The 25,059-nt window shown below is 45.6% G+C and overlaps 1 protein-coding gene across 5 annotated transcripts in view; it reads right to left on the bottom strand.

Moving 5' to 3' along the window:
• Positions 1-25,059, bottom strand: part of TMEM181 (transmembrane protein 181) — a 59,033-nt gene that overhangs the window by 20,575 nt on the left and 13,399 nt on the right. For 4 of the 5 annotated variants that reach the window (XM_042987433.1, XM_042987434.1, XM_042987432.1 and 1 more), the window contains exons 3-7: positions 19,431-19,486; positions 17,553-17,643; positions 15,758-15,879; positions 12,444-12,554; positions 1,656-1,736 (exon numbers count right to left, since the gene is read on the bottom strand). In XM_042987433.1, coding sequence (XP_042843367.1) covers positions 1,656-1,736; positions 12,444-12,554; positions 15,758-15,879; positions 17,553-17,643; positions 19,431-19,486 — 461 coding nt within the window. Of the gene's footprint in view, positions 1-1,655; positions 1,737-12,443; positions 12,555-15,757; positions 15,880-17,552; positions 17,644-18,038; positions 18,091-19,430; positions 19,489-25,059 lie in introns of those variants that run through there. The other variant, XM_042987436.1, reaches the window with a different exon arrangement.

Here is a 25,059-nt window from a genome sequence, read left to right as displayed (position 1 = left end):
CGAAGTTGACCCCTTGTTGCACTGCCTGCTGAGACCATCAGTGTCAACTGAGAGGAGATGGTAAATGTCTGCCAAGGGGCCATGGGTAAGATGGCCACAAGCTGTTCTCGTAGTGGCAGGTGGGGACAGAGAACATATACCGGCCATAACCCCTCTGCAAAAGGGAAGAGCACCCACCCTCCCCTTCCCGGACAGGCTACTTCTATAAGGCCGGCCCCACAGAGCCACACAGAGGACCTCCCTGGGGACAGGCCACACGCTCCCAGCCATGCAACATCTGAGGATGACTATAGCTTGTAAGGAGGGCACTGGGGGGTCCCCGAACAAAAACCAAGAGAATGAGGCTAATAACTATGGTCACTAGATGTGTATGTTTTCAAACACGTCCCTGAAGAAGGTGTACTGATTGAGCCGTAGAAGTTTCTTTCAAGTACTTTAACACATTACACAATCTGTATAAAAAGACCTGGAGTTTTTTGTTTTGTTTTTCTGTAATCTACATATGCCAATGATTTTCTGAGCAATCTGGACTTCCTGGACCAATGGGCCATTTCTCCTGGTCTGTTAGGCTCAGGCTCATGTCTCTGGTTTATGAACATAGTGCCCTGGGTGCCAGCTCTTTGGGCCCCAGAGTGTGGCAGCAGCAACTCAGACATTAGAGATGCTTCAAGAAACAGCAAAGATTTCTGCTGACCAAATATAAATGGCACTTCTCCACTTTCCTTTAGTAGTTCACTTGGGGAGCCCAGAGCATGGCTGGGAATGCAATACAATCCCCAGCTCTCTGCATATTCTACTATACTCCAGAGGCCATGTCCCACCCTCCATCCACACCCAGGTCCCATGTCACCACCATCTGGCACTTTTCTCACGTGCCTACCCCCCACGAGCCTATGTCCTGCTGTGTACCGTCAGACTGTAAAGCACCAAGTGATCCTTGGGTGGCAACTGGAGTGGCCACCACCGCAAACACTCAACAGATCTCTTGAATGTCACACCCTCTGCATCAGCAAGTGGCAAGCAGCTGATGGGCAGAACACCATCCTTTGGATGGCACTAAGTACCAAGGCACACCCCCTCCTCCTCCAGTTTTAAATTCTCATCAGCACTGATGGGGGCTTTGTGGGGAACGCTTGTGCTTTAAGGGTAAGCATTTTCCCCAAAGTCACAGGGTGCTTGTGGATGCTGAACTCAGACCGCAAATGAGACAGAAGCTTGCACTTCCAAACCCACTCATCTGAGGCCTGCCTCCTGAAAACACCCAAAGACTGAAAGGTCTCATACGATTTCCCACATGTAAAAACCAAAGAATGTCCCTGCTGTATCTGCCTACATGCAAAGAAGATGATTCAAACAAGTTAGGTTAAATGGCATACAGGTTAAATGACATGGTCTTTGCATTCTGATGAGCATTTACTTAAATGTCAGCGATCTGTAATCACTATTACATGGAAGTTCTTCCATCGTTCTTTTTGCTCTGCAGCATCCCAGCAGACATACAGAATATTTGGTAATATCAGGTTGGCCCACTGGATGGAGCGTCTCAGAGTTCAGATAAATCTCCTGTTTGGGTCATACGTCAGTAATCATCATTCATAAAGTAACTCTGCCCTTGTTAGGATCCTGACATGGTCTGTCGGACAAACAGGACTTACAGTGACAATGAAGGTAAGCACCACAAAGACGAATCGGAACCAAATTTCCAATTGGGAAAATGCAGGGTCATAAGTCTTCCACTAAAATGCAAAGTAGGAAAATAATTTGAAAAGATATATGCATCTAAAAGGAAGTACACCAGATTATTAATAATAGTTCTGTCTTGATAAGAGGCTTTAATTTTAAATGTTCTCTTTCCTTATACTTTCTCATATGTTCTAAAATTTTAACAGTACATTTTTATGTTAAAGAGCACAGACTTAAGAAAATCTTAATTATCAAACATTGAAAATAGTTTTAAATGGTTTGCACTAATGATAAATCTGGCAGACAAATCATTCTGTAATCACAAGAGCATTTTGCTTTTAAACCTGATATTGAAAATTAACACTGTCAATCCCTTTATTAGAAAAAGCTACGCTTTCCATTAAAAGAAACAGATTCTTAAAAGATGTGAAAATGTGAGTAGGTAGGATGTTCTAAAAAAAAAGATTAAGTGAAACATACAAATATGAATCTGAAACCAAAAGCACAATGGAATTACAGGTGTCAGCTCTCATGCTGAGTAGATTCACCCCTATCAAGTGTACACCTCACACAGCTGAGGATGCAGGCAGCACATGCCAATGGCAGGCAGAAGGCAGCCCTTCCAACCTCAGTCACCAGCCAGATTTATCACCAGACCCCAGGGCACCGCACTGGGCCAATGAGCCCTAGTGTATTAATGCATGGAATTCAAATCATCTGAGCAATTAAAAAAAAATCTACTTCAGAACAGAGTTACAGACACGTGATTTACCTTACTTACCTGAAACATTTAAAATACACACATACACACACAGGTAAGTAAACACACACACAACCTAAAACCCTGGACAGATATAATGAAGGACAATAATCTCTGGCTGATAAGAGCGGTACACCCTACAGCTGCCCCAAGCCATGGCAGGGAGGGAGCCCAAGCAGAGCATCACGAACACACCTGCTGGGAGTCCAGGGAGACAATCCACCGGCTGCGATTCAAAGGACAGAGTACAGAGAGGAGAGCTGTAAGAGAGAGACCTGGATACCTGCTAAAGACTGTCCTTGTCACATCTCCACCTGAACACTGATCAGGGCATGAGTGTGAGTAAACCACCTTCCGCTGGGAGAAAAAAATCTCTGAAATGGATCACTGGCACTCACAGAGGGCCAGTAATAGTGCCTGCTCTCACAGAAAAAAACACACAAAGGGGCACAAATGCTCTCACCCCAGTGGTGAGAAAAAAAGTACCCTTAGATTTCATGCTGCTTTGGCCCTATTTAGTGAAGTTTAAAAGACCTAAAAAAAAAAAAAAATCAATCCATTTCCAAGTAACTTGACAATATCCCAGAACAAAGCTCAAGGATTATTTATAAGAATACAAAATCTAACATCAATAATGTCTGGCATTAAATAAAAAATACCACACATGTAACACTGTGTCAACTGTACTCAAAAAAAGAAAGGAAAAAGAAAAATACTAAACATGTGAAAAAACAAGAAAAATGGAACCATAACGAGGAAAAAACTAATCAATCAAAATTGCCCCAGGTATCACAGATGATATAGAATTAGCAGATAAAGACAGTGAGAAGCTGGAGGAAAGTCTGAACATGTGAGGGAGAAACCTGGAAATGGAACAAGAGCAGAATAGACATTGCAGAGATGAGAGAATGTGGAGACATGACGAGAAGTGATTTTAAATGAACTGGAGCAAAAAATAAACAGAACACCAGTAAGTATGAGACGACTTCAAATGGCCTAAAAGATGTATATTTGAATTTCTCAGGGGGGGTGGTAAACAAGAGGACAAAACAAAATATGTGAAGAAGTAATGAGCAAAACTTTTCCAAATTTAATGAAAACTATGAAATCACAAATCCAAGAACTCAATGTACCCTAAGTAAGAAAAACATGAAGAAAAGTACACCAAGGAACACCAAAATCAAATTGTTTAAATCAGTAAAAGAGAAACATTTTAAAAGCGGGGGTAGAGGGGGAGGAGAGGAGCACCAGCACAGGGGTCAAAGATACGGACAGCATATTTCTTGCCAGAAAAACGTAAGCTAGAAGACATTCTCAAAGTGCTGCAGATTAAAATCACAATGCAATACCACTATACACCTATTAGAATGGCCAAAATTAAAAACACAACCATACCAAGTATTGATGAGGATATGAGGCAACTGGAGCATTCTCATACACAGCTGGCAGAATGTAAAACAATATAACCACTTTGGAAAAAGTCTGTCAGTTTCTTAAACAAACATACCCCTACCATATGACCCAGCCACTCTGATCCTAGGAATTCATCCAAGAGAAATGAAAGCACACGTCCATACAGAGATTTATACACCGATGTTCACAGCAGCTTTATTTATAAGAGTCCTAAACTGGAGACAATCTAAGTGTCCATTAGTGGGTGAATGGATGAAGAAATTCTGCTGTGTCCACATACCAGAATATTACCCAGCAACAAAAAGGAATGAACTGATACACCCAACATCATCAATTAATCTCAAAATAATTATGCTGGATGAAAAGTAAGATTGTGTTTATATAAAATTCTAAAAAAATACAAATGAATCTGTAAGGAAAACAAATCAGTGGTGGCCAGGGGACAGAAGGTAAGAGGAGGAAGAGACATGAGGGAACTTTTAGGAAGTGAGGGGGTATGCATATTATCTTGATTTTGGTGACTTTTTCCCAGGTATGTATGTATGTTAAAAGGGATCCAATCTGGGGCGCCTGGGTGGCTAGGTCGGTTAGGCGTCCAACTTCAGCTCAAGTCACAATCTCGCAGTCCATGAGTTCGAGCCCCGCGTCAGGCTCTGGGCTGATGGCTCAGAGCCTGGAGCCTGCTTCCGATTCTGAGTCTCCCTCTCTCTCTGCCCCTCCCCCGTTCATGCTCTGTCTCTCTCTGTCTCAAAAATAAATAAAAACGTTAAAAAAAAATTTTTTTTAAAGAGATCAAATCTTATATTTTAAATATGTGCACTACCTTGTATGTCAATTATGCTTCAGTAAAGCCATCAAACAAAAACCAACAATTAACAACCAATGTTAATGAGAAAGTAGCAATTATGAGCACTGATGGGGGTATCAATGTGAACAGAATATTCAAATAGAAAAAATACAATACGTATCTTAGCTGAAAAAAGATTTAAGACATAATCAAAAAGAGAAAGAAAAAGTGTTAACGTTAGGCAAAAAGTCACAAAATACATTTAAAGTTAACAGTGAAGAAAGTAAGTTTTTCACCTTCAGGAGACTGTAACTCTTCAGAAAGGAAGTAACTATGGACCCCCACTGAAGGAGGGAAATTCTGTTTTAAAGATTGTCAAAACAGTATAAAACTCACTCACTTTCAAAATTAACACTAGAAAACAATGCATTATCCAATAAATAGAACTAAACATAAAACATGCACTTTAGTTCTAAGCTAAGAGTTCAGAGGAAGGAGGAAGAGGAGGAAGGTGAGGTAGAACAAAGACGGCACTAAATTATGGCTTCACAGTTGTGCCCCAAGCACTGGGCTGACAGCTGATGCACGGTGGATACTCAAAACTGTACTGCACTCAATCCAGTCTTCCTTTGCTCCTGCTGTACCTTTCCCTGTCCTTCCCGATCCAGGGAAACCATGTTCACGTAGCATTTATCTCTGGGAGGATGCCTTCACTAGCAGCAGCTGAGTTCCTCGGAGACCAACCAGCCTCACGGCTCAGTCTGGCATTCACTTGTGCCAAGGGCTCGAAAAGTCTTTCTTTTCCTTCAAGTGAGCCAAGAAGAATGTAGGAAGTTCAGAGAACATGGCCCTGGCCCCTCCACCTCAAACAATGGATCCAGTGATGCCAGGCCCACTGGGATTCTGTCAATCAGTTGGCCAGTGCCTGTGCCAGTGCCATGATTAGGACCACAGCCACTGCATGGACCTCATTCTATGGAATTAGGGAGTTTTGTCTTTGTGTTTTCTTTTAAGTGTGAATATGTATATTTGAAATTAAAAAGGAAATAAATAAAAGAAAATAAACAGAAAACACTCAGGCTCTAGACATTTACTGTGAAATCTTCAGAGCCATCAATCCATTCACTGGCATGTGTGTTAAGGTCCTTTGGCCTTCACAAAGCCGCCTTTGTCCTTTCAGAGATTGGGCTCACCCTGCAATACCACAAACTGACTTTGGAACAAGTATCCATTTTATGCCCTAGGCCACTTCTCCCTAATCAGAATCTAGAGAGTTTTGGTCCAGTTTCTCCATTCATCCATTCAACATTTGTTGAGCACCTATTCTGACTATATGCAAGCAAATACGATGTCAAATATGGTACAGACAGGAAACACTAACAAACAAAATCAGAAAAATGCCTCCATGAGCTAATGTTCTGGCAGAGAACATATACTCTATGATAACCTTCAAGCCCTTTGACTAGGAAAGCCACAGGAACACACAGGGGTGGGGGCACATTGCGGTACAGGCTGCTCAGGTAGGTGGTATTCCCAGAAACCTAATGGAACTGGTTCACAGCCCAGGTTTCCAACACTTGAAAACCAATATAAAAGATTATACACAGAAATATCTGGAGGGGAAGAACTTTTGTAATGTCCTATTAAAACAACATATCAAGAGTGATCCAAGAATCCAGTCAGTGCTTATCAAAGTGCTGCCTGCTGCCAGACCTCTCAATTCACATGAAAACTGGAGGGTGTCCACTGGATGGAAAACTGAAGGACTTGGGAACATTAGCTGTTGTTTTCATCTCATCTCCCAGTGAAAGGCTGTGGCTTAGGAAGAAAAAGAAGGAAATGAGAACAGCTGGCTGCAGTGTCGCTCAAGAATCAACCAGAAGGTATTTAATTAGAGGGGAAAATGCCCAGCTTGGCCCTGAAGACAGGGAGCCGATGTGATGCGGGTGGAGGTGTTCACAAAGCTCAGGAGAAAATGACAGGCAAGTGAGTAAAAGCAATCTCCACCATGTCTAAAGTCTACACTCCACTGCATATGCAGAGCATGGCCAATAGAACAAACCTTTTTAAAAAACAACAGAGATAAGCGCTATCTCCCACATACCTTAAGGCCTGCAGGGTGGTCTTGACTTGAACATGGTAATGGGATGTGGGCAAGAGGTACTCAGAAGAACAGCTGATAGAAGAAGCAGAGATGGAAGGACTGCCACTCTACTTCAAGCAGATATGAATGTAAGTGGAAATCAATGAACCAGATGTTCACGGAGTATGGGAATGAAAACGAAAGGAGCGAAATCAAGCTTCTCAAAGTAAGGGTACATAGCCTCAACAACCACACCAGATGGAAGATAAAACCCACAAAGCAGGCAAGACAGGAAAAGGGCATCAACCATCTAGGTGTCTGCTTAAGGACAGACGTCTTCTGCCAAAAACATAGCATGTGAATACTTGGGGCCTGCCCTCGTGACGATTCTCTCTCCCAGTAGGCTGGAGTAGCAACCAGGGTAATTTTCACCCTGAACACGACTTCTATCAATGAGAAAGAACTGGGGAAGCCCAGGGGAAGATGCCCACATGGTCCTGCAGCTCTTGAGGAAGAGCCACAGCCACCACCCCACACAGGGAGAACACAGAACTCAAGTCTCCAAATGCCAAAGATTTCCTAGAAAACACCAAACAACAGGAATAGAATAATACATCAAATTCTGTCAAAGAAGCAAGGACAGTCTAAAGAAGGCGGTTAAACAGGCACCAACCTGCTGAGTTCTGATTTTAATCACATATCTTGTTAAGTTTTTACTGAAAGGTAACATACCTATGAAAACCTGTATGCATACCCTAAGTGTACAACTCAATGAACTGTCACAAATGGAACACACCAGTGTGGACAGCATTCTGATCAAGAAACAGCATCACAGCACCCCAGAAGTCCCTTCCCATATGCCCCTTCAAGTCACTAACCTACCCGAGTAACACTAATCCTGATTTAACGGCACAGATTCATTTGCCTGTTCATATAACTTATATAAATGGAATCACACACTGTGTGCTATTGTGTTCATCATTATGCTTGTGAAAGTCATCCCTAAGGCTGCACGTAGCTGTAACCACTCCTCCTCATAGCCATACATACTCCATTACAGGAAAGGACGTGCCACTATGAGCATTCCTTTTATTAATGGGTACAGTTTGGAGCTATTAAGAACCATGTTGCTAAGACATGAACAATGAAATGCATGTCTTCTGGTTGATGTTTGTGCATTTCTGGTGTATCAGTTTACACTTCCACTAGTGGAGCACAGGAGCTCTGGCTGCTAGGCGGCCTGGCCAGCTTTGGCATCTTTTTGACTTTGTTATGTTAGCCATTTGGTGCATGTATCATAGCATCACTGATATACTTTTTAAATGTATTTCATTTGTTACACTTCGTTTACTTCTGAGAAGGAAATGAAGTCAGCTTATAATAAAAAGACAGATTAGACAGGAACAAGTTTTAAAGTTTTTTAAATGGCAAAACTGTAAAGAAAGAGGGCAAATAATCATACCAGAAACCTATATCAGCATATTAGTAATTGTCACAATTCAGCATAAAACTGGTATTTCTGAAATTTCCAGCAGCTAATAGCAAAAGTGAAATGTGACAAGCTATATACCTTTCAGTCTCTAGTAAAAGGAGTTTATAACAAATGGTCAAAAGGAATCCTATATGGAGGTTTAGATCAGCGTTCACAACATAATGGATATTTTTCAACAGCAGTTTTATAAAGATACAGAAGTACTTTGGGTAAGGTTCTCTGATTTCTCAATGCATCTCTGTATGAGGTTTAGACATAACAGTAAATTGTGATTTACTGAGGTAGCTCTTCAATAACTAAGCTTCTTAGAGTGAATTGCCAGAGGGTATCTTGGACTTCCTCTTTTAAATATCAGTTGTCTCAGGAGCCTTTTAAAAAAAATAATTTTCACATCTGATTATAAAGGTAATAAAAAGCTCATTATTAACACACACACACACACACACACACACACACACACACACACACACAGGGGCACCTGGGTGGCTCAGCTGGTAAAGCATCCAACTTTAGCTCAGGTCATGATCTCAAGGTTCAGGAATTTGAGCCCCACATCGGGCTCTGTGCTGATGGCTTGGAACCTGGAGCCTGCTTTGAATTCTGTGTTTCCCTCTCTCTCTGTCCCACCCTCCCCACCTTTCTCTCTCTCTCAGAGATAAATAAACATATTTTAAAAAAAGAAAAGAAGAGGGACGCCTGGGTGGCTCAGTCGGTTAAGCGTCTGACTTCGGCTCAGGTCATGATCTCACGGTCTGTGAGTTCGAGCCCCGCGTCAGGCTCTGTGCTGACAGCTCAGAGCCTGGAGCCTGTTTCAGATTCTGTGTCTCCCTCTCTCTCTGCCCCTCCCCTGTTCACGCTCTGTCTCTCTCTGTCTCAAAAATAAATAAACGTTAAAAAAAATTTTTTTTTAAAAGAAAAGAAGAAATCAAACAGTAAACCCACCACCCAAAGATAGCTTTCTAGAGTTTTCTATAATAAAAAATATTAATCAATACTTTTAATTCATACACTTTTTCTTTTCCTTTTTTAAATCAATAGCAGTTTGTGGTATTTAATATATTTTGTGACTAGTTCATTATTTTAACAGCTACAGAAAAACTAATCTATTTATTTAACCAGAACTCTACTGAAATACAGATTACACACAACTTCCTGCTACGAAAAACAGAAATCTTTGTGTACATTTCTAATTATTTCCTTAGAATAAATTCATAGAAGTAGAATTACTATGGTTAAAAAAGAACATGCACATAAAGGCTTTGCTACACCACCTAGCTGCCCCCAACACTGAAATCAATTTACACCATTAAACTGTACGAGAGAATGTATGTCCTTGCATCTCACTGACCTTAGATGTTATTTTTCTTGTGGGTATTTTCACCACTTTCCAGGTTAAAATAAGACATTTCTAGGGGCACATGGGTGGCTCAGTTGGTTAGGCATCTGACTTCGGCTCAGGTCATGATTTCAGTTTGTGAGTTTGAGCCCCATGTCAGGCTCTGTGATAACAGCTCAGAGCCTGTAGCCTGCTTCAAGTTCTGTGTCTCCCTCTCTCTCTGCCCCTCCCATGCTCTCTCTCTCTCTCTCTCTCTCTCTCTCAAAAATAAACAAACATTCAACAAATTTTAAAAAAAGACATTTCTTTCTGAATTCTCTGACCCTTGGGTTTATAAGCAAGGATAAAAACCGAAGTCCGCTGGCCATCTGAATTTCTTAATTTGTGAAGTGCTATGGTGTTATCCTTCAATTCAACCCAGATATATTTATTTCAAGCTTAACTGTTTCCAGGCACACTGTTGGGTACTGGGAATACAGAAATGTACAAAAATGTAGAAAACTTTTAGGTGACATCCCTCACAAATCCCAAGGGTCTTATGTATTAGCATTCTGGACTTCCTGAAGAGCGCCACCCAAAACAAAGCTCTGCCTATTGGCATTCAAGGTGAGCTGTTCTGACGGCAACTTCCTCATTGACTCCCCCAGTGAGATCACATCACCTGCCTTCTTTAGCAACAGTGGAATGACATGTACCAAGTTTATCTGAGATATGTATCAAATTATTTGGGAAGAAGTCCCAGAGAAAATAAAATAGATACAAAAGATGAAAGGAGAGAACCTCAATCAAAAACAAACAAAAGAAGAGTCCAAACCCATGTAACAGGTTCAGGGTGAACTAAGCCTGGGGGAGAGCTGCTGAGAACTTTGGTAAAGGCCTTCAGGGGGTGATGCTCCTATAAAGATGAAAAGGAGAGGTCCCCTATCTGAGAAACATGGTGCTCTTTGTTTTCTGCATTCTTGATTCCAGGTAATTCTGAAATAGCAAAGTCTAAAGCACAGATGATTAGCACAGGACAGGATCAGCAAGGCTGAGCTTGGGGCATCTGTCTCAGACCCTTTGAACTTGAGGACACAGGCAGAATGCTGGCCAGACTTTCTGAGGACAAAGCTCTAGGAAATCTTCATACGACAAAGAACAGAATCCAGATTCAAACTCAAAAGATCAGGAGAGGCTAGACCAAGAAGTCAAAGCTGCTGAAAAGAAATTCAAGAGCGAAGTGTTAAGCTCTGAGCAGAGTCTAAGAATTGTTACAAACCAACCAAAGAAGCAGAGAATGAAAAAGGCCAGACTCAACAGCAGTTACGGTGGAAAAAGTCCAAGGAGTCCTTACCAGCAGGCAGCACACAAGCCGACAGGTGAGGAGGCTGCCAGAGGAGCCAGCTGTCTGGTTCCAGCAGCACCTGGAGGGCCACCTACTCCTTCTGCCTGACAAGCAGCCGTCCCCTCGGCCAGGCTGACACGGGCAGCCACAGAAAGGAAACCCAGGAGCCCGAGGGGCACAGAAGCCACCCGAGGGCCATGTCAAGGAAGAACCCCAGAGGGACCGAGACAACATTTTTAAATATCTGCAAAGCTATCACATAGGTACAGAATAAAAGTCACTTCGAGGTAGTCTGGAGACAGAAAGTGAAAAAATAAGTAATATGAACGCTAACAGGTGCCATCTGTTGAGTGCCTACGATGAACAGGCACTATGAATGATTCCGAGCCTGGCTGACCTCCAGAGGCCCCCCGGGAAAATGGGGACCACAGGCACCAGTACAGAGGTGGGGCGGGTGAGGCCGTGCATGTCAAGACCGCAGAAGAGGGCCTACACGTCAAACCTCTCAGGAGAGGGTGCCCGTCAGTCCACATAAAAGCCCTCACATGAACGTTCACAGCAGCATTATTCATAAAAGCCCCAAATGGAAATATCCCAAATGCCCATCAAGCAATGAGCAAACACACAAGATGCAGTCCACCCACACAGTGAACCGTCACGCAGCAGAGAGAGGATGAAGTGCTGACATCCTCAAGAGCACAGATGAACTCTTGAAAATACTATGCTTCAGGAGAGAAGTCAGTCACAAAAGACCACACATGGTAAGAATCCAGTCACATGAAATGTCCCCGACAGGCTAATCCACAGAGACAGAAAGAAGGTGAGTGACTTCTCAGTCCCTCAGGGACGGGGGAGGGAGGAATGGGGAGTGGCTGCCCCCAGGCTGCTTCTAGGGGATGTGAGGTCTGGCTCAATAAAAGGCTGCTTTTCAAAAGGAACCCATTACCACCTTCATTTGATCCACAGGCTTTGTGAGGCAGCTAGTTTACAGATAAGAAACAGAGGAAACAGAACCTGCTCATGGTGCCAGGATCTAAACCAGCTCAAAGCCATACTCCCGGTCACTGTGCTGGTTATACCGTGGAACAAACGAACGGAAGGAACAAAGAGGTTGATTCCAGCAGGGCACAAGACCGGGAAGTCTAACCCTGCAAGCTGCACACCGGGTGGGCCCTGTGAGAGCAGTGCCCGAGCCTCACCACAGGTCCCAGCGGAACCCGAGGGCAGACCACAAGCAAGGTGAAGGGGGTCCCATGTGTTCGGCTACCAGGAGGGTGCACCTGACAACCTCTTCCTGACCTTCCAACTGGAAGGCTACTCTCTATTCTCTCTGTTCTGAATCTCAAAACACCACAAAGGCTTTCTAACTTCATGTTGTTACTTTAAGCTATTCTTGGTTCCGTATATTTAAGAAATTATGGTTTCTCTATAGTTTTTAAAAACTGTGCGTGTCTGCCCTTGTCCCAAATAACAGGATTTCAAAGCTGACATTTATTTCAATCATTTGGCAGAAGGCTGGGAACTAAACAAGCCACGGAGACACTGAGGGCAGCTGGCATACTTACTGTAAAGTTCATTTCCTTGATGGCTAGCGTCAGGTGTTCGAATCCCACAGTCACGGTATACTGAGTGTAATTCAAGTAGCCGAGGTGAGCCACAATAATTTCTGCACACTTCTGCAAAGACACAAGGAAGAGCTGTGTTTTTAAAGCAAGCAAGGTCGGCTCCCCCAGCAATTGACCCATGAAGTAACACACGACAACGACACAGGAGCACAATGAACCACCTCCAGGGAACTTGCCAGAGCCCAGAAAAATTCAGACATCAGCCAAAAACAATTCTTAGAAAGAAAAGAACCAAATGGGTATTTTTGGAAACAAACAAATATATGGTTTATAATCATTAGAATCTTTCTACTTTGGATGATTCAGAACAGTGTCACCCGCATAAAAAAGGTAACTACACAATGCAAACCTGACGTTCACACAAATACAATAGGGTGGGGTGGGGGGTGGTGTAAGCCAAGACACAACAAACCAGACCCCCCACCCTCACTCTCCTCCCTGCTCACTCCCACAGCTGCTGCACAATATACAGAGTGGACTGCATGCCCCCTTGCCCCAATGTCTGGTCCTTCCTACGCAGAGCCCCTGTAGTCTCTGTTAGGAGGTCAGGCCCACACCTAAGACAAAGGCTGTGGGAACAATGGCTAGTGTGATCACACAGGTGTGTGTGCTCATCTGTCGGCCAAGAGCCCCATCTTCTGTCTTGTACAATTAGGAACCGGCTCCCCTCTATTCACTGGGGGTGGTGGAGCCCTCACTCCGGATGGGGATGTTTACTCGGTGGCCAGGCAGGCAGTGACCTTGGCACAGCCACGCCGCCTGGCACACCCCCTCAGAAGTTCTCTCCGTGTCTGACAGCCCAGTCTCTGGGTGGCACCTGTGACGGCTGTGGCTTTGAACAGGGCAGTCACCCCTACCACTGATCAGAGGCTCCCCGAGCTAGGAATGTGTGAGGTCAGGGTAGGAAAACAGATCTGGGTGTTTGTAAGAAGCCTTCAAAAGATACGAGGACAATCTGAAGGCAGGGGTGCTGACCTCAGGGCCGGGGAAGAAGTCAGAAGAAGGTGGTGTGCATGCCTTCCCTGGTCTCAGCAAACCCAAATCCACCTTTTGTTCCTCAAAGTCAGGTCACAGGAGGACGTATGGAAAGAGGGGCAGCTAAGTCCTGGGTGTGATCAGGAATGGAGAGGATCGCACTCGTGAAGGTATTCATGTAGCACAGGTGACCACTTCCTACAAATCTGGACTTTCAGGGGACGTTTACGTTAACAACACGGTTATACCTCAGGCTGTACATATCTTCAGGTTTAAAAAAGCTGTAGTGAGTTCACCTGATGATCTGGGAGGGAGGGGAGGGGGTCTGAGTTCAAGCTGTGGTTCGAGCACCGATTACGATGTGCTTGTGCGATCACTTGATGAAAGCACAGCAGCCTGTCACCCGCCCGGTGCGGACCACTTGCTACCCGAGGCAGACAGCGTTTTCTCTTCACATCAAAACAAAGGCAGCGTAAAGGGTGGTTGATATCTCTACAACATAAAAAATCCCATCTTTTTTTAAGTCAGGGCAATGCTCCTGGGAGAGCTAGGGTGGGACCTGCACAGACAGAACAGAAGAGAGAAGTCCCCAAGGCGACACAGCGTAAACTGAAGTAGGGCCACCGACAGGAGAGGGGAGACACTGCGGCGAGGCACAAAGGGCCACTGTCAAGGTGCACAGTGTGGCGGGCAGTGCCACAGCAGTGCAGGCAAGCAGCCTCGCAGGCGGCCTGGCACTATACAAGGTGCCCGAGTCTTCCTAGTTGGCCTGACACCTTCCCCAGTTTCAAAGGGAAAGTCCCCCATCCTGGGAACTCCTCAGTCCTCGAAAACCAGAAAGATTAGTCACACCAGCCTTAGGACGAAGTCACTGACCGCCTGCTCGGTACGAGAAGAGCAAGGCCAGCTGAGGGCGGACTCCAGCTTGCCCGGGGGTGGAGGCAGGGCTGCGGCCTGAGCAGAGGCCCTTTCAGACCCCGCATCCATCATCCCTCCCGTGTACTGGGAGCTAACACAGCACCTACTGGACACAGACACGGCAGGTGCAGGGCCCCCATGGGCACCGACCCGCAGGCGCTCACATATGATATTCGACTTGATCCTCGCCACTTTATGAGGACGGTCAGGGAAGGCGTAACCCCACCCTGCAGTCAAGGAGAACACGTTACAGGCCGGCCCAGCCCTGCTCCAGTGGGTGATTACAGAGGAGGCAGAACGAGGGTCTGGTCACTTGTGTTTCCGGAGCAGCACCTGCCAGGCCCATGAGGCCGACCCAGCGGGCAGAGCTGCCACGCGGTCCCAGGGAGCAGGCCCTGGCAGGGAGGAACCATAGATGCGGGCCAGGGAACCACAGACGGGGGCCAGCCATCCAACAGGAGCCCTGCCATCTGAATCCTTTCCTGCCAGGACAAACAGTCCTGCTCTTCACTCTTCTCAACCGGGCGGTGCGTGGTTGCTAAGGATACATGCTGCACAATAACAAACCACGAGCTGAAATCCTGGCCCCCCCCCCCCCCCCCCGTCACTAGTGTCACCTCAGGCAAGTACTCTGACCTTTCAGAGCCTCAGTTTCTTACATAATTTGGGGCTCTGGTAACAGTGCCTGCTCCGTGGGCCTGCTCTGGGGACTCAATGAAACCTGACTGCATGGAAAGCCAGGCATGAGGCCTGTTGGGGAAACCACTTTCCTAACCCTACACTCCAATGCATTCTCTTTTCTGATGTTCCCCATGTTCTCCAGGCCACCTGCTGAGTCCTAGGGAGCTTCCCAGCTCTATACAGAGGGGTTCTGGCTCTGATTCTTGGGATTCCAACAGAATATGGTGCCAAAAAATAATCGAGAGTGAGGGTTCCTTTCTCACTTTGGACCACCAGGTTTCCTAACCCATAACCACACAGTACGTCCGAAAGTAGACACTCAAGCAAGCAGGCTGCTCTTCCTAAGGGGCCTGGGCCTCAGCCCCCACAGGTGGATCAGGGTGTTCATCACAGGGCTGACGCCCGAGACCCCGGCAATTCGGAATGACCACGAACAACGGCAGACTTCAGAGATGACAAGCAGCCTGTAAAGAGTCACCTGTAGACACCAGGCATCATATGTGGGTTCACGTATCATGTGTACATGTGTGTAAGTTTGTAAGAATTTCTAAGGGTATCAATGTATAAAGTTAGGTGCGTTTTCCACACCCCATTGGTATGACTCAATGCTTTTACTTCAGAGAGCACATATGTAATAGTGCAGCATGATGAATAATCACTGACCAATCAAATGCACTCACCCCTGCACAGGTGAGGGTCCTTGTCCGATTGTGAACTTTGTTATGAATGAACATGGTGGTTCCATCTTGAGCTACACCATCAACTTTAACAGTCATGAGGAAGCTTGTCTGAATAGATGTTTCTACAAAAGAAAGAAAGTCAGCATCAGAGACCATGTCAGGCACATCACACTTGCAAAGGTAAGAGCCCAGGAGGGTCCTTTGACCACCTCAGCCTTGGCACATTTGAAAACCTCACACTTGTCAGTGAAGTAAAACCTTTCCATTAGGTTCTACTTCCAACCCATTGTCCAGGAGCCTATGTGAAAACCTTCATTCCAGATCCATCATTTTTGATTCACAAAAGGGCAAGTATTTGATGGCTAATGAAATTTTATTTTTTATTTCTCCACATAAATGTTTAACTTCACTTTACACCAAAATAAAGCTAGATTTATTTTTCTGTTTATATAATTTATTACTTTGTTTTTATGTCCACTGTTAAAAAATCAAGGAACAAAAAATACTAATCCTGGGGCACCTGGGTGGCTCAGTTGGTTAAGCATCTGACTTTGGCTCAGGTCATGATCTCATGGTTCTGTGCTGACAGCTCAGAGCCTGGAGTCTACTTCAGATTCTGTGTCTCCCCGTCTCGGCCCCTTCCCTGCTCATGCTCGCTAGCTCACTCTCTCTCTCTCAAAAATAAACATTAAAAAGAAATAAAACACTTATAATCCCATCGCCAAGAGATAACCATAATTAACATGTTGTGTCCATCCTTCCAGACCATTTTCTAGACATAAAAATACACAGTGATGCCAAATTTATTTTTGTTTTTTAAAATGTTATAAAAACTGTGGCGCCTGGGTGCCTCAGCCGGTTAAGCTTCTGACTTTTCGGCTCAGGTCATGATCTCATGGTTTCGTGAGTTCTAGCTCCACGTCGGGCTCTGTGCTGACAGTGTAGAGCCTGCTTGGGATTCTCTGTCTCCCTCTCTCTCTGCCCCTCCCCCACTTGCGCTCTCTCAAAATAAATAAACTTTAAAAAAATAATGAAATGTTATAAAAAAGGATTAAATTTTTTGTAATATACATTTTTTTTTTCATTTAATTTACTGCAGTCATGGGGTTATCTTTTCAAATTCTTTCTCAACCAAATTCTTTCTCGCCTGATCACAGAACATGGAAAATAATGTGGGTGGTCATTTCTTCAGTTGCCCCCGGATGGTATGTAACTAGTGCCACTCTAGACGAACAGAGCCGATGCATTATAAACCGTGGGTGCTGCAGGGCAGGGCTTCTCAGCCTCAGCAGCACTGATATTTTGAGGCCAGACAATCCTTTGTCATGGGACAGCCCCGTGCACTACAGGCTGTTTAGAAGCATCCCTGGCCTCCTCCCTCTAGATACTGGTAACATCCCTCCTCCCCAGTGGTGACAACCAAAATGTCACAATGTTCCTAGACACTGCCAACTTTCCCTGGGGGACAGAACCATTGGCTCAGGGCATCAGAACTTAATTCTCTCCCAGAACGCCAAGGCAAAAGCCTGCTGTAGCAGCACCTACGCTTTGCAGCCACTTAGCTAAGCTGATCGGTGCTCCCTGAGAGCTGACCAATGCTGACTTACTTCTAACTTACTCTGGAAGACACTGGCAGACTTTTGAGGGGCTTTCAATTTGTTGCCATTATAAAGAATAATGACCATCCTTGTGATCCACCTCTGAGAACTTGTTCAAAGATTCTAAAGCTCCCTCCATCTTTCAAATATGGTGCTTGGTACAAAGAAAAATCATTCCAAAATGCCAGACTTCATACCTTTTGATTGATCCAACTCAACAACACATGTCAGCCACAGTTGCTGATTATATGTAGACAGTGGATTTGAAAGTATTTGAATTGGCTTCAGCTAAGGCAAAAAGAAAAAAAAAAGTTAAGGAATCCATATGACCTTTTCATTCAGTCTGTCTTAACATACAAAAATTTACATTTAGCAAAAAAGGTTGGAGTGTTAGCTCTGAAACAGAAATGTGCAGCTTTCATTTAGACAATACAGTGAAATTCTGCCTCCAGAAAAAGAAAGGACTTTCTACTGCAGTCACCTCTGTCTTACAAACACCTCTAAGCAGGCGATTTCCACCACCTGCAGCCTTGGGATCACATTCCTACTTAAATACCAAAAGGCCATCTTGGAGAAAAAAACTAAAAGTACATATAATGAGATGTGTTGTTAAGATAATAAAGGACATCAAAGACGTATTTCCGTATTCACAGGAATCGTTCCCCAGTACCAGTGTGCCAGACCTGTTGCTGGGTGAGGTTGGTTGTCTTCAGCCTTAGCGAAGTCTTAACACCCCTGGAGAGAAAAATTAGAGGGGACCAGGTTGCCAATAATACTTCTGCCAATGACACTTTGAGCAGTGTCTGTGAAAACCACAATACTGGCTTCTGGCAGCCCGGAATACAGAGAACACTGTGTAAGTGTTTGAAAACCACCCAGGGTTCCAAAGAAACACATTATTAGAATGTGTAGTCTCTGCATGTAAATATATCATTTCTGTGTTTTAGCCCCGCGGAAACTCCCTGTGCCCGAAGGCGTGCCCGAAGCCACCGAGGCAATGATGCCTACCAGCGGGTGGTCTAGCATCTTGCAGAAGTGAGCGTGAGCTCTTGCAAGCAAGTCAGTTTGGTGGGACGGCTGTTATTTTCAGTGTCAAAAAAGGACTTACGTTCTGAGACAGAAATTGTAAAAGACCAAACTATGGTTAGGAAGCTCCATGGCGGCACCTCTTAGATCAGATCCTCAGGGCAAGAAATAAATAAAATAAACACACATGCTAGCGGGCTAACCAGAGGGCCCTCTGAAACTAGGAATAGGAAGAAAAAGGATTACAAGGTAAGCTTTAGGACATTTTTGTCCTTTTGCTTTTTTGAAAATCTTAAGGGTGAAAACCCACCAGGGAGCTAAGAGAAGGAAGACAAGAGGATATTTGGGGGCAAATAATCCAATTTAAACTTGTTATGATGCCATGAGAATGTAGGACAACTGAATTCAGTTTACAGATAAAGATACTATGTCTGATATGCAGAAAAATAAAGGGGTTTCGTTGTTTGGGCTCTCACAAGTTAGCATTTATTAAAGAGTACTGAAATTCTCCAACTGGAAGGACCTTTGTTTTTCTCTAAAGATGGTGAAGAATCAACCACATGAAAGCAAGAAAAGAAAAAGGATTTTTCACTTAAACCGAGTTCATACAAGGAATGACCAAACAATCGTCAGAAAGACCTGTGCCTGTTAGAAACCCGACATGGAGACGGCATCTTCACTTGCATAAAAATAATAAAAAATAGTCAGATGCCTGAGTGAGCACTATTAGAACTTACAATCTAGTAAGACTCATGGGCGGGAGGCATCAGGGGGAGTTAACCAGCATTTGGAAAGGAACCGCTGCTCCCTCACAGGTAACACCACCGGCCTCTCACAGTGCTGCGGTATTCACTGCAGCAGAAAAGGACCTTTCGGCAAACAAGAGCCCAGGGCCCAGCGGCTGACAGCGCTGCAAGAAATGCGTGCTGCCGAAGAAGGGAGCTGCAGGGCAAGGGTGGTGCGCGGACCCTCCACGCAGAACAGGACCGTGTCTGAGTCACCGGGAAGTTTCTAGGGCCCCTCCAGCTGCCACTTCGACCCAGTCTTACCTTTTTACTATTACTTAGTGAAAAATTAGCTGCGGAAGTCTGGATCACTTTGGGCCCTAAAAATGTAACAGAGAAGGAAAAAACCAGGTTATATCTATGTCAATAATTAATTTATTGTTTTTCACTTAAAAATTTTTTTAACGTGTATTTCTCAGAGAGACAGAGACAGAGCCCAAGTGAGGGAGGGGCAGAGAAAGAGGCAGACAGAATCTGAAGCAGGGTGCAGGCTCTGAGCCGTCAGTCAGCACAGAGCCCAAAATGGGGCTCGAACTCACAGACCGCGAGATCATAACCTGAGCTGAAGTGCTGAAGGTGGACACTTAACTGGCCACCCAGGCGCCCCTATCGATTGTTTTTCAAATGCCAAGAAAGACTCGCATTATGTAGAGGTGGCCCCATTTTCCTGGTCTGTCCTTAGGGGACATATAAACATACAAACAGACACACAACATCGCAGACCAGGCGAACATCACGTGACCACCACACAATGTGTGTGACTTCCACAGGATCTAGACATGCAAAACCTCTCCTTTGCTTTCAATGAGGGCTCACTCAGTAGTGCTCCGATCCAAGAAACCGTTAATGACACGGACACTGTCTATAGATTTTATAAAGTATAACAATTTCTGCTAAAAAACTAAGCCACATTTATCAGTTCATCCAATTAATCCAGTCTTCCAAAAATATGTATTGAGTTCAGGATATAAAAAAACATAAAATATTTTAATGCATACTCAAGGCTTTTCCTGAAATAACAGATCTATAAGCTTCATGGAATCCTACAATGTAACTGTTCGGAGTTTTGGCCTTAAAAGAAGCAATCAAACGAGACAGTGTGAAGCAGATTTTAATTTAATTTGTTCTACAATAAATCACACTCAGCTGGGATGCCAGTTTTCTGGGCTGCCTGGGTGACCATCCCCAGCCTGCTGCCCAGGAACCGCCATGTACAGAAGGAAATACTCGAGTACGTACAGCAAGTATGTAAGTGACATAGCAACATGTGTCTGGAACCGTTATGAATGCTGACAGGCTGTCCCTATGTGGGAAGGAGGCTTTCGCCCACAGTGAGGCTTATTTTAAATAGACTCACAATCTCAGTAAATCCCTGTTCCAGGAAATAAGGCAATCTGCTTTCTCAGAAAGAATTAAGAACTGGGAGTCGCAAAGTCCAGACTCTAGTCTTAGCCAACTTGGCTTTTTGAATCTGTTTTCACATCTGCAAAACGAGGGGTGACAAACCCACTGGTCACTAGCACACTCTTAATCTGAAATCCTAACAATGTTACCACAGGACGTAGGATGGTGATTTTTGTGTCAACTGACTGGGTCCTGGGGTGCCCAGATACTTGGATAAACATGATTCTAGCGAATCAGTGGACAGATGAGAAAAAAGATGGTCCTCCCCAATGTGGGTGGGCCTCATCCAAATGGTTGAAGGCCTGAACAGAGCAAAAGGCTGAATGGGGGAGAATCTGCTCTCTGCCTGGTCTTGTCCTCGGTCTTCAAGCTGGCACATAGGTCTTCATCTATTTCCAGACACAAGCTGGAACTTAACCAGCTCTGCTATGCCTCCATATCTTGGAACTTCTCAGCCTCCATTATCATGTGAGCCAGTTCCTTACAGTAAATCTCTCTTTCTTCTCTACCCCTGCCCCTCTCTCTCCCTGTCTCCCTGTCCCTCCCTCCCCCCTCCTATGCATATGTGTGTCTGAGTATATACATATATATGTATCTCCCCTTTGGTTCCATTTCTCTGGAGAACCTTGACTAATACAGAGTTTGGCACTGAGAGTGGTTAAAGAGGAACAAGATATTAATAATGAGCTTTTTTAATACTGGTTCTGGGGTTTCTGGAATTGGCTCTCTAATCTGATTAGATTTAAAGATGCTAATGATTGGGGTGCCTGGCTGGCTTACTCAGTTAAGTGTCCCACTTGCTTTCAGCTCAGGTCATGATCTCACGGTTCGTGGGATCAAGACCCATGTCAGGCTCTATGCTGACAGTGCAGAGCCTGCTTGGGATTCTCTGTTTCCTTCTGTCTCTGCCCCTCCCCTGCTATCTCTCTCTCAAAATAGATGGATAAACTTAAAAAAAAATTTTTTTTTATAACAAACAAATAGAATGAGGTTGACTGGTTGTTCCTAATGTCCCTGGATAACGTGGTAAAAGAAAAGGCGAGGTCAGGGGTTTGAATTCCCAGCTCCAGAGCTGCATAAATGATCTGACAGCTTCTGTGCGCCCTGACAGAGACCCTTATCACCTGTAGCCATAGGGGCTGAGTGCTGAAAATCAAGCTCAGAATCTCATCCTGCAACTGGCAGAATTACAATGCAAGTTGGACACCGGCCTCACAGGCTCACTGCTGAAGCGAGGGCACTGACTGGGGAGCAGTGGGGTCCTGGTCTGGGGATGTGGGATCCTGGTCTGGAGACGCACAGGAGGATCCGGAGGAAGCTGGGGGTGTGGAGCTACTACGTTTCAATGCATCTTCTTTGCCACTAGACGAGTTCTCTCCATTCCCAGTAGAAACAGCCCTCCCACCTCCTTCCTAGACGAAGACCCTGCATTACCTACGCAAGTGATCCCTGAGGATCAGGCAAGACGATGCAGATTCTGCTGAGCAACCTTCCCTCTTTGCTTCTAGAACAATAACTAGACTCAAGTCCCAACAGGCCCCTGAAGGTGAGGCACCAAATATGACCCACGAGGAGATGCACTACACTCTCAAAGAATACTTGAGTTTTCGGATTTATACAGAGAGAAATCTGGGGAACGTGTATGGGAACGACTACTAAGGGTGTGGGGAACACGGTGGAAGGAATGTAAATTGGATCAGGCTGGATTTGTGGACATGGGCTCACTCAGCAGAGATACTGCGTTGCGTGCTAGAGCTCAGGGAGTTAGGAGGGGCTCTAACAGTTCGGTTGGCTGGTTAAAACTTGGACCAAAAGGTGGTCCCCAGTGAGCAAATCAGAAATGCCACACCTGCCTTGGCTTAATGGAGAGGAGGGGATTGGGAGACTTGGGGAGACTAGAACATTGGGGCGGATTTGTCATTTAAGACCTGCTGGAAGAGCCCAGAAGACAGACCTTTCACCACTACTGTGAGGAATAAATGTGTGAGGGGAGCCCCTAGCATCCTGAAAGAGCTCTGTGACGGCCCTGCTCGGCAGGCCACCCAGAGAGCAGGAGCCATGACCACTGAACGGGGGGAAACCAAACGCGATGGGAGTCGCTGAATCCTAGCAGCGGTGGGGCCAAGCAGAGGGACTCAGCCACCAAAAGCAAGGTGGGTATGGTCACTGTAACGAACAGGAGAGTCAAAGCAGCAATCCGACCATCTGATTCACACAGACCTGTGGTGCTGGCTAGTTGACTATGGTGTTTCCAGAAGTGAAATACACAGGAAGCCCACTATAGTGTTACCTGATCTGTGTAAGCAGAAAATTCTAAGTGAACAAAAGTGTAACCTGAATCATAAACACAGGAAGTTGCAGCCCATCAATAGATTCCAGATTTGAGCCGGGTTACAGACTCAAACCTTGAGTGAAGAGGAGACAGGGTCCCCTTAAGAAAGCACCCCAGTACACTGCCAAAAATGTGTACTATTAATCATTCTCCCAAAGGAACCTACAACCTTTTACCAAGATGACCGCACACTGGGGAAAAGGAAATACATTTTGGGGACCCCCGGACACCGGCTCTGAACTGACCCTAATTTCAGGAGACCCAAAACATCAGTGCGGTCCACCAGTCAGAGCAGGGACTCACGGAGGTCACGCAATCAGTGGGGTTTTAGCTCAGGTACATGTCACAATGGGCCCAGTGGGTCCCCAGTTCCAAACGCAGAACTGCACTAGATACACTCAGGGCCTGGCAGAATCCCCACCCTGCAGGGAGCCTCTACTTACAACAATATAATCAAAAGCAGTATCGCATGCCTGGAGGGACTGCAGCCGTGAGTTCTCCCATCCCCCAACCTGAAAGGTTCCCACCACACGGCCGTTCGACGTTCAACTCGCCTATCTGGCCCGGGCAGAAGGTGGGTGGCTCTTGGAGGCAACAGCAGATCGCCACTAAGCATCACCGGGTGTGGTTCGAACCGCAGCTGCTGTTGCAGGCAGGGTTTCATTGCTTGAGCAAATTCACACATCCTCTGGGACCTGACAGGCAGCTGCTGATCTGGCAAACGTCATTTTCTTCATTGCTGAGAGCGAGGCTCACCAGAAGCCAGGCCAGCAATACACCTTCACGGTCCTCCCTCAAAGGAATGTCAAATCTCCGGCCCTACATCCTAATTTGGTTCTCACGGACCTTGGTCACCTCTCCCTCCCACAAGCCGCCGTGAGCAAGAAGCAGCGAGTACTGTAAACTTCCTGGTAAGACACTCGCACGTGGGAGAACGGAAAGAAATCTGGTCAAGATACACGTGCGCCACGTAGAGCCATCCCTTCTGAGGTGAAAGATAAACCGTTGTATTTGGCTCCCCTACAACCAAACCAGAGGCGCGACGCCTAGCGGGCCTCGCCTCTTAGCATTTTGGAGGCAACGTGTTCCTCGCGTGGGTGTCATACTCTGGCCCATTTACCTCGTGAACCAAAAAGCTGCAAGTTTTGAGTGGGGGCCAGGACAAGAGAAGGCTCTCCACCAGCTCCGGGCTGCCGTGCGGGCTGCCTGCTGCTGGGGCCACGTGATCCGGCAGATGAAAAGGTGTCAGAAATGTCAGGAGACAAGGATGTCATTTGGAGCCTTTGGCACGGCCCATAGATGAATCTTCGCGCAGACCCTTGGGAGTCTGGAGCAAAGCCTTGCCCTCCTCCACAGATAACCACTCCCCTCGTGACACACAGCTCTTGCCTTCCTACCGGGCCTTAGGAGAGACTAAACGCTTACCCGTGGGCCACCAAGTTACCAGGAGACCTGCGCTGCCCATCATGATGGGTGTTAGCTGACCCATCAGGACGTGGCTCTGGACACGCACAGCAGCACTCCATCATCCGACGGAAGGGGGGCATATACGATCGGGCCCGAGCAGGCCCCGAAGGCACAATAAATCCATCTATATCGGTATCTACGTATATCCTATTGGTGTGTTTCTCTGAAGAACCCTAATACCAGCACTCACTGGGAAGAAGGAAAGGGACATGGAAATCCTGACATCGCTCTTCTCGTCTCAGCCCAGGTGTATCACTTTTCATTTATGCAAGAGTGGAAAAGGTTGAATATAATCATGGATGTTGCAGCCAACAGTGGCTTAAGGAAACGAGTTGGCTGAGGTCCCATGAGACGGCAGTTCAGGAGAATATGAATGCCTCTCCTACCAATCTTAAAAGGACAGTTATGAAAATCAAGTAAGATGACTGATATGTCCTGTGCTGTGATTAATATAGCTTATTCCTTGGGGACTTCACGGGCAGGAAAAGAGGAGGCTACAGTTACTTGTCACCATCATTTTCGTCACCAGCAGGCAAACAGCACATAAATGACCTCCCTCTCCCCAGCTTCCTTGGGCCATTCACCCAGCCCACATCCAGTGTAGGTTAAGAAACTAGCCTCTGAGGGGCACCTGGGCGGCTCAGTTGGCTGAGCGTCTGACAACGGCTCAGGTCGTGATCTCGCAGTTGG

This window comes from Panthera tigris, chromosome B2 (assembly GCF_018350195.1).
Source record: "Panthera tigris isolate Pti1 chromosome B2, P.tigris_Pti1_mat1.1, whole genome shotgun sequence".
Taxonomy (NCBI): Eukaryota; Metazoa; Chordata; class Mammalia; order Carnivora; family Felidae; genus Panthera; species Panthera tigris.
The sequence above is the reverse complement of the archived record's forward strand: the minus strand, read 5'-3'. Positions and strand labels throughout refer to the sequence as shown.